This window comes from Rhincodon typus, chromosome 5 (genome assembly GCF_021869965.1).
Source record: "Rhincodon typus isolate 14 chromosome 5, sRhiTyp1.1, whole genome shotgun sequence".
Taxonomy (NCBI): domain Eukaryota; kingdom Metazoa; phylum Chordata; class Chondrichthyes; order Orectolobiformes; family Rhincodontidae; genus Rhincodon; species Rhincodon typus.
This window is the reverse complement of record NC_063336.1, coordinates 11,377,708-11,388,358: the sequence shown is the minus strand read 5'-3', so window position 1 is coordinate 11,388,358 and position 10,651 is coordinate 11,377,708. Positions and strand designations below refer to the sequence as shown.

The 10,651-nt window shown below is 43.9% G+C and overlaps 1 protein-coding gene across 1 annotated transcript in view; it reads right to left on the bottom strand.

Moving 5' to 3' along the window:
* The window catches only part of LOC109922617 (disheveled-associated activator of morphogenesis 2-like), a 315,937-nt gene that overhangs the window by 185,404 nt on the left and 119,882 nt on the right, over positions 1-10,651 (bottom strand). The window contains exon 2 of the mRNA XM_048596662.1: positions 6,916-7,121. Within this exon, the coding sequence (XP_048452619.1) occupies positions 6,916-7,095 (180 nt within the window). The 5' untranslated portion in view covers positions 7,096-7,121. The remainder of the gene's footprint in view (positions 1-6,915; positions 7,122-10,651) is intronic.

Below are 10,651 nucleotides of genomic sequence, written 5' to 3'. Positions count from 1 at the left end.
TGATGCTGCTTGGCCTGCTGTGTTCATCCAGCTCTACACCTTGTTGTCACAAAAAATAAGGGCACAGCTTTTATGGGAAATATTTTCAAGACGATTCCTTTTTGACATCTTACGAAGTGGATTAGAATGGGAAACAGGACAATGAGTTTACACAGTGAACATGAAGAAAGGAGGGACAGTTTGCAAAACAGAACAATGGAGCTCAGAAGGAACAAGAGGTGGAAAGTATTGCCATACATGTGGCTGATAGATCAGAGTGTCCCAGTGGGACTCCTGACTATATTGTTGGCAAGTGCTCAGTCTTCCTTGTTGTGGTAACAAGCTGCTGAGAGAGGATTTGGGACAGAACAGGTCACTTGAATCACACAGTATCTGAATCCCTCTCCTTCTTGCTATCTCTTTCTATGAACAGCTGTGTAAACTAAAACCTAGAAAATGCAACACTTGACTCTAATTGGGCCCCAAAGGTATTTCCTTTAATCCCGTGCTTTTGTTATTGTCAGAAGCAGCAAACGTTGTTTGATGGGTTGAGATACTGATGTATCCAGTAACTGCAATATATATTACAGATCTCAGCTTTCAAATATTGGCATTGGCAGAGAATCTCAGCCATTGGTATTTGCTGAAGATTTGGCCCATCTGCTTGTCAGGAAAACATAAACTTATGGCCCTGTAGCAGCTTTGATGCTAGGCACAACTTGATGGACCGTATGGTCTACGTCATAAATGACATTACAACTCCAATTTCAAACATCCCAAAGATGCTTTACAGTCAATAAAAGTATTTCTTTTGCTTAAGTGTAATCACTTTTACAATGTAGGAAATGAGACAGCCAATTGGCCTACAGCAAGCCTCCTCAAACACCATGTGATAATGTACAAATCATCTGTTTTCATGAAAACTGGTTGACAAGACACGAGGGAGAGATCCTAGCTTCTATTACCCACACCAATAAAACGTTTCCTGCTTCCAATCATGCCGACACACTCGCAGAGTCACGGACAGAACAGCACAGAAGGAAGTGATTCAGATACTGAGTCCACCTCGGGTCACTGTGGAACAATCAAGTCAGTCCCACTCTGCCACTTGATCCTCATAACCCTGCTAGTTTATGTCCTTAAATTTCCTTTCTCCCCCTCGTAGAGACAATTCCAGGTCTTGAATGTTTGCTGCATACAACAGGTTTTTCTCATGCTCCCCCGCAGCTCACAAAATCGCCATCCAACAACCACCTCATGCACAAAAAAAAACCTTAAATCTGTATCCCTCCTCCCCTTGTATAATCAGCTACTGAGAAAAGATGTTCCTTATCTAGCCTATCTGAGTCTGTCATAATGTTGTGCACCTCCCCTCAGTCTCCCTTGCTTGGGCTAAATTGCCCATAGTGTTCAGAGATGTGTAGATTAGGTGGGTTACAGGGGGATGGGTCAGGGTGGGATGCTCTGTGGGTCGGTGTGGACTTGTTGGACCGAAGGGCCTGTTTCCACACTGTAGGGATTCTATAATCTATGAGAATGCCCCTAACCTTTCCAACCTAACTTACTAATGGAAACCCCATCACTGCAGCCGTGCTGGTAAATCTGCTCTGTGCCATCTCAAGGACATCCAGGTCTTCCCTGAAGTGTGGTGACTAGAGATGGATGCAATACTGTCATCAAGACTTGGCTAAGAGCTTTGCGCAGGTCCCACAAACTTTCCCTCCTTCTGTACACAATGTCTCTACTTTTGAAGCTCAAGATCACATATACTTTGTCAGCCACCCTCTCAGTACGCCGTGCTATCTTCAACGATCCTCGCACACACAACCCTAGGTACCTCTGTTCCTTCCATCCCTTCTTTAGGAACTCTGTCATTGAGTCTCTCCCTACCTGTTCTGCCAAATTTATCACCTCACACCTCCTTCACTAAATTCCATCTATCTCTTGCCTGACCGTTCTGCCAATCCTATGATCCTGTGCTTGGAGCTGGACTGTCTCACAAGAAGTGCTGATTTCAGGCTAGAGATAGGTAAAATCATGCAAGGGGCTCCATGCCCTCAATTATCACAGATATTGAGCAGGGACTGGATTGTGCTCAGCAGTGATGCTCACCACAGTGAAATATTTTTAAGCGCATCAATAACTTGCATTCATAGAACACGTTTGAATGTCATATAAAACCTCAACATGTTTCATAGGGACAACATCAAACAAAATTTGACATTGGTCACACAAGATGCTACTTGGGCAGATACATAATCCAAGTGGATGATTTTAGGCTGTGTTCTAATTATGGAAAAAAGGAGAGTAGTGACTTCTTTCTGGGAGATCATTGCAGATATAGATGTCTTTGGTGAAGTGATCAAATTTGGAGTTTCACGAGGCACAATTAGAAGAGTTTAACTCCCTTGAAGGGTCGTAGGAGAGACAGGAAAGTGGCCCTGGTATGAAAGGATTTGAAAGCAAGGATAAAAATGTCGTCATTGTGCTTTTGCTTACAAATGGGAGCCAATGCAAGTCAGAAAGTGTAATTAATCTACAAAATACTGTAAAATACAATTGAAGACAAATTGCTCAGTTGGGGTCAATGCCAGTGGAACTGTGACCCAGTGTAAGTCATAATCTTCAAAAGAATTTTCTCCCTCTTTACAAAATTAATCTTCTCCAAGGATGCAGTTGTGTCATCTGACAAATTCGATTCTGAAAGAATGAGGGTTTTCTTTTCAGCAAATCATTGGAGCGCTGACCTTCAACATTCAGCACTGTCTGTTTCCGTTTATTGTCAAGCTTTCACATGTGAAGCCTCCCCAGAGTGTCAGTGTTCCAAACTCTTCTGCTGATGCCAGACTCTCAGGGAGTTGATTTGAACAAGAAACAGCATAAACAAACAAAGGGAGAAAGGCAGCAGCAGGGCTGCACATGACATGTGTTGGCTTGGAATTCTCTGCTTCCCGTATTTTAACTCACACTAAATCTCCCACTCACCCATTGCTCAAAGATCTGCATAGGTTTCTGGGACACTACCACCTCATCTTTTAAACTCTGACCACCACCTTCAACGTCCTGCACACAGCCTCACTCCCCTCCCCCAGCTCCACCACTTCTGCCACCCATCGAGGGCCCACTTTCCTCTATTCCCTAACGTCGAGGGTCTCCATTTCTCATTGCCCATCATTGGCGACGGTGTCAGCTGCTGTCTAGGTGCTCAAATCTGCATGTGCCCCTCCTCTTTCAATCCTCCTCTCTCTCTATCTCTCTCTCTCTCTCTCTCTCCCTCCCTCTCCTCCTTTGATGTCCTTTAAGACCAACTTCTCTGACCAAGCCTTTTGGTGGTTGGTGCAGATGTTTCCTTCTTTGGTTAGGTGTCAATGGTTTATCTGATTATGCATCCATGAAGTGCCTGGAGGGATGTTTTATTACATTAAGTGGTATCATATAAATGCAGGCTGTTGTTGTTAACGTTGGATACCTTGATAAGGCAGCTTCTCATCCAAATTGCCTTTGCATGAATTCCTCAGCCACGTGGCGCAGACCTTCTTCTGTCTGACTCTGATTCCGACAATTGTACAATCGAAGTGCTCTCCAATACACAAAAAGGCCCTTCAGTCCATCGAGTCTGCACCAGTCAAAAACAACCACCTAGCTATGCTAATTCCACAGGCAGTGAGTTCAAGAAATGTGGAGCTGGATGAACACAGCAGGCCAGGCAGCATCAGAGGAGCAGGAAAGTTGATGTTTTGGGTCGGGACCCTTCTTCAGAAAAATCAGAAAAAGATTTCTGAAGAAGGGTCCCGACGCGAAACGTCAACTTTCCTGATGCTGCCTGGCCTGCTGTGTTCCTCCAGCTCCACACTGTGTTATCTCTGACTCCAGCATCGCCAGTTCTTGCTATCTCTGAAATTAGCTGGCGTGGAGATTTCTGGAATGAGTGTGTTATCTTATGAGAATTGGTTAGGTAGGCTATGCTTGTTTCCACTGGGACTTAGTAGAGTGAGAGAACATAGAACATCGAACAGTACAGCACAGTACAGGCCCTTCGGCCCACAATGTTGTGCCGACCTATTATTCTACTAAGATCGATCTACCCTGCATACCCTACATTTTACTATCCTCCATGTGCATATCCAAGAGTGGCTTAAAAGTCTCTAAAGTATCTGACTCCACTACCACTGCTGGAAGCGCATTCCACACACCCACCACTCTCTGTGTGAAGAACCTACTTCTGACATCTCCCCTGTACCTTCCTCCAATCACCTTAAAATTATACCCCCTCGTAATAGTCATTTCCGCCCTGGGAAAAATCTCTGACTATCAAAGGTCACTTGATTGAAGCGTATATGATCCTCAAAAGTCTTAAGATAGCTATGAAAATGAGTTTCCTCTTGTGGGTCAGTCCAAAAACAGAGGAAACTACTTAAAAGCTGAGGGGATTGTCAGGACAAAGGTGAGGAGATTTTTGTTTTCTAACTTCATAAGGTTATGGAGATTGGGTCATTAAATATATTAAGCCAGAGGTAGGTAGATTCTTGATAAATGAAAGAATCAAGGGTTGATGGGAATCTGAACATAGTCAGATCAGCCGTTATTTTATTGAATGGTATAGCAGTCCAGAGGTGTGAATTAGCCTAATTCTGCTCCTAATGTGAATGTTCTTATGTGATGTAAGTCCTGGGTGGAAAGGAAGAAACTATGCCCAGCACAGCATTCTAGTCTTGATGTAAAGTTCACTAATAAGCTTAGAGGTCCTCCAACAAAGGTTTCAGTTATAGAGAGAGGAGATGCCCAGACCTCAACAATATCCAGTGATTATTGTGGCAAAGTGAATAAGAGCGCATGTTAGGCTAGGCCAGAATGATGGTTGTCTTATGTTCTCCCTTATCAACTAACCCCTTGACACTTAATGTCTAGTTGCCCACTTAAAAGCTGGTCATGTCTAACAACTTTGATTGAGTTATAGAGTAACAGAGTCACATGCATGGAAACAGACCCTTTGGTCAAACTCGTCCTCACATTCCAATCTGATCTCGTCCCATTTGCCAGCATTTGGCCCATTTCCCTCTCAACCCTTCCTATTCATATACCCAATCAGATACCTTTTAAATGTTGTAATTGTACCAGCCTCCACCACTTCCTCTGGCAGCTCGTTCCATACACGCTCCACCCTCTGCGTGAAAAAGCTATGCTTCAGGTCCTTTTTAAATCTTTCCCCTCTCATCTTAAACCTACACCCGTCTAGTTTTGGACTCCCCTACCCTGGGGAAAAGACCTTTCTTTGAAAAGGTGACACAGGCAGAGGAGTGTAGTGTTGTGGATGTTGTATATTTGGACTTTCAGAAAACATTTGATATGGTGCCACATGGCAGGTTGGTTAGCAAATTAGAAATTTGAAATTAGAAAACGTTTGTGATTGATGGGTCCTTGGCAGCACGGATTAGAAATTGGCTAAAAATTCGGAAACAGAGATTATAAATGGGGATTTCTCAGACAAGAGATAAGTTGAAAGTGGTTTTCCCCCAGGATCAGTGTTGGGAACCTTGCTTTTTCTGATTTATATAAGCAATTTGGAGATGTGTGTTAAGAGCAAATTCTCTATATTTGCAGATGATTCTAAGCGAGGAGAAGAGTGAATTCTAGGATCCTTGGGTTTATAAATAGAGGCATAGAGTATAAAAGCAAGGAAGTGATGCTACATCTCTGCAAATCATTGGTCAGGCCACATTTGGAGAAATGTGTTCATTTGTAGGCACCTTATTTCAGGAAAGATGTTAAATCCTTGGGGAGAATGCAAAGGAGATTCACTAGAATGATACCAGGAAGGAGGGATTCTAGATATAAGGAAAGATTAGACAAACTGAGCTTATTGACCTTGGAGCAGAGAAGATTAACAGGTGACTTCATTGAGGTGTGCAAAATTATGAACAATTTTGACAGGGTAAAGAAGGATATTCTGTTTCCATTTGTTGGTATTTCAGTAACTAGGGCTTACAAAGTCAAGATTGTCAGCAAGAGAGTTGGGAGGGGGTTGAGGAGAGAAACTTCATTACTCACAGTGGCTAGGATTTGGAATGCGCTGCCTGGGAGAGTGGTGGAGGCAGATTCCAACAGGATATTTCAAAAGAGAGCTGGATATATATTTAAAAGGGATTAACTTAAAGGGATATGGAGATAGGGCTGGAGAATGGGACAAGCTGTGTAGCTCTTTCAGCAGCTAATACAGACACAATGGGTTGAATGGCCTCCTTCTGTACTGTCAAATTCTATGGCTCTAAGTTCAATGAAGGACTGCCACTTCCTGTGGAATCCTCCACCATCCTGTGGATTTTAATGGACTAGATGCTCAATGGGACAAGCTATGCTTGCTGCAGGTAACAAGAAAGGGCATTATCCAGGGAGGGATTCACCTCCTGACTCCCCGGAACCTCTCCGGCACCGACAAGGCACAAGTCAGGAGTCTTTCGGAAGCAAAAACAGAAAGTGCTGGAGAAACCGTGCAGGTCTAGCTGCATCTGTGACGAACTGCATTCATGATTCCAGTCCACTACAACTCTTTTTTGGAACACAGTTCATAGTGGACTTGAAACATTAGCTCTGTTTTTTCTAGCTCTGCCAGACCAGTTGAGATTCTCAAACACTGTTTCAGATCTCCACCATCTGCAATGCTTTGCTTTTATCTGACTATGGTGGAATATTTGCTGTGTAAGTGCATCTGTCGCACCAGTCGAGGAGATTAACATGACCCTGGGCAAGGCAACATGCTTAATTGGTTTTCCATCCATCACCTTAACACGACTCCTATTACTACGTATAGACAATGTTTGGCGTGTCTACAAGGAGTACTGAAAAGCATCAGGGTTTCTTCAATAGACCAAACCTGGGAGTTAAGAGGAAAAGCGCAACAGCCAAGTTTGATTCCTCGTAAAACTCATTTGCACTTACAACAAGTTCCGCAAACCTGGCGTTGAGTTCATCGGCGGGCGGGATTGGGACGGAGAATTCCAGAAGCTGCAGTGGCACGCTGCTGTCCTTGAAGGTGATCTCTGGGTGATCAGTGCTCTGGAAGCAGCAAAGGAATCCCAGCACATGCCTATTCCGTTTCCTTGGAGCCATGGTCAGCATCTGTTGTGCTAGCTATTGTTCATGATCTGTAACAGGATAGAAAGCAGGAACAGTGAATGAATGAGTGTCACACACTTGGTCATCCCTTCAATTTAAATCTGTCCAGAAGTTGTTTCTGAGAGACACAACTCTTGACCTGGACACACAAACAGATTGGGTGATAGTCTGCCCACACCTTTGGACCGCTGATCCATAGACATAAGTTCAAATCCCACTCTGGGATTTACATTCTGGAGTTTCAAAAACAGTACTGATAAAAGTGACCATGACGTTATTGGATGGTCATTATCAGCTCAGCGGTGTCCTTGCCTGTTCTGGTCTAGTCTTTATGTGGCGCCAGTCTCTCATATGACTGACTGACTCTGACTGATAGAGAAGGCCATACAGTTTTATCAACCGATGACAGTGGTACGAAAATAGGGTGTACTGTTATCTTGGAGGGACAGCAAGGTAAATGGTTCGTTAGTGATGAGCACATCTCAAGAACAAATCAATAATCATTCACAGAATCCCTACAGTGCGGAAGCAGGCTATTCGGCCCATTGCGTCCACGCCAACCTTCCAAAGAGCATCCCACCCAGACCTGCCCCCTACCCTATTCCTGCATTTCCCATCCTAGACACTATGAGAAATTTAGCATGGCCAATCCACCCAACCTGCACATCTTTGGACTGTGGGAGGAAACCAGAGCACCCGAAGGAAACCCACGCAGCCATGGGGAGAATGTGCAAACTCCACACAGACAGTCGCCCGAGGGTGGAATCGAACCCGGGTCCCTGGCGCTGTGAGGCAGCAGTGCTAACCACTGAGCCACCATACCACCCCAAAATTTCACACAATGGACACCTTTTGACAGATCTCTGCCCATTCATTCAACCTGTCTCTAACTCTCAGCAGCATCCTTATGTACTCTCTGCAACTTACTTTCCGATCTATTCTGTCTTGTTGGCAACATATCTCTGTCCCTTCATTCAGATATTTTCTGATCAACCTGTACAGAAATGTTATTACATGCCTCTGGAGCACATGGGACTTGAACCTGGGCCTCCTGGCTCAGAGATAGGGACACAAGCATGGCACCATAAGAGACCTTTCTAAAGACAGCAGCAACATCGCTAGGGCTAAAGGAGAAGGAACGAGGTATGAGGTACAGATAAATGTCGCACACAAAGCAACCTGTGCCCCACCCCACCACCACCCCCAGCCCCAGCCACCCCGCACCCCTCCCCCCCCCCCCCCGACACCACTTCCCCCCTCTCCCCCCCCACCCCCCACCACCTCAAGGGTTTCGCCCTGAAGAGAGACGTAAGGAAGACAAGCCGGTGAATACATGTTGCAGTCTGTAACAGCGCATGTGAAGGTGTGAGAGAGAAGACAGTTAACTGAAAATGGGGACAATAAACAGTGACTGTTTTACTGCATTAGTAATCTAAACACCAAAACTAATGCAAGAGATGTGAGTCCAAATCCCATTGCGATGGCTTGTGGGCTTAAACCTAATTAATCAAGTACATTTGGAGTTATGAAGCTGGTGTTAGTAACTATGGGGCTATTGAATTGTTGTAAAAACACAACTGGTTAAGTCATGTCCTTTGAGGAAGGAACCCTGCCATTCGTACCCAGTCTGGCTGATGTATAACTCCAGACAACAGTGAACTGTTTGACTTTTAAGAGGTCTCTGAATTGGCCTACCTCTTATAAAGTCTCTAACCAAGATCTGGAATGTGTTTTCGCAAAGCTGCTGGAAAAGTCCCATAAGTTTAGAAATTAAAAATTTAGAAAGTAATCTGTTCCCAAAGAGTTTCTGGTAGCATTCTAACTTAGCAAAATATACCGCGTGCTTTTTCAGGGGGTGAAGCTTCTGTCATTCAGAGACTGTCTGGGGTTCAGCTAAACCCCAGTGGACTACCTGTCTCTGTAAATGACCATTCTGCTAAGTTCTGCACTGTCAGTTCTGCCAATGCACCGGAACCACTTTCAGTGCCCAGCTTACTGATATCAGGAGAGATGAGGCAAGGTCAAAATCTGCTGGATGTTGTACTCAGTGCAAAGTAACTTCAAAACATCTATCATTTTGGTTTATAATATGCTTAAAATAATTCAGCTGTGACCAAAAGCTTCTGATTCCCACTGGCTGAAGGTTAAACTTCATGGTTGAATGTTTGGCTCCTGTATGTTATTTAGAATCAGAGTCATACAGCATGGAAACAAACCCCTCAGTCAAACTAATCCACGCTAACCATGTTCCCAAATTAAACTAGTCCCACCTGCCTGCCTTTTGCTCATATCCTTCCAAATCTTTTCTACTCATGTACTTATCCAAATGTCTTTTAAATATTGTAACTGTACAGACATCCACCACTTCCTCTGGCAGCTCATTCCATACAAGAATCACTCTGTGTAAAAAGGTTGCCCCTCATGTCCTTTATAAATCTTGCTCCTCTCACCTTAAAAACATGCCTACTAGTTTTGAACTTCCCCCACCTTAGGGAAAGATATTTGCTATTCACCTTATCTATACCCTTCATGACTTTATAAACCTCTATAAGGTCACCCCTCAACCTCCTAAACTCCAGAGAAAATATGACCCAGCCTATTTTAGTAACTCAAACTCTCCATTCCTGGCAACATCCTGGTCAATCTTTTAAGAACCCTCTCCAGTTTAATCATATACTTTATACAACTGGGTGACCAGAACTGTACACAGTACCCTGTAGAACCTCAAAATGTCCCAACTCCTATACTCAAAGGTCTGAGCAATGAAGGTAAGTGTGCTAAACACCTTCTTAACCACCCTATCTATATGTGAAGCAAACTTCAAAGAATTGTGTACCTATACCCCTAGGTCTCTCTGTTTGACAACACCACCCAGGGCCCTACAACTCCTCCCCTTGTTTGTTTGACCAAAAAGCAATACCTCACATTTATCCAAATTAACTGCCATCTGCCACACCTCAGCCCATTGCCACAATTGATCAAGATCTCTTTGTAATCTTGGATAGCCTTCTTCGCTGTCCACTATACCACTAATTTTGGTGTCATCTGCAAAATAAGCTAACCATGCCTCCTAAATCCTTATCCAAATCATTTATATAAATGACAAACAAAAATGGACCCAGTACCGATCCCTGTGGAACATTGTTGGTCACATGTCTGAAAAACAACCCTCCACCATCACTCTCTGTCTTCTGCCGTTAAGCCAATTTTGTACCCAATTGGCAAGCTCACCCTGAATCCCACGTGATCTAATTTTACCATCTAATTAGTCTACCATGCGAAACTTGTCAAAAGCTTTGCTAAAGTCTAAGTAAACATTGTCTACCACTCTGCCCTCAGCAATCTTTTGGCTACGTCCTGAAAAGACTCAATCAAGTTTGTGAGACATGATTTCCCTTGCACAAAACCATACTACCTGTCCCTAACCATTCCTTGCCTCTCCAAATGCATCTAAATCCTACTGACCAGAATCACCTCCAACGACTTACCCGCTGTCAAAGTCAGGCTCAGCAGTCTATAGCTCCCAGGATTCTCCTTACAGCCTTTCTTAAATGAAGAC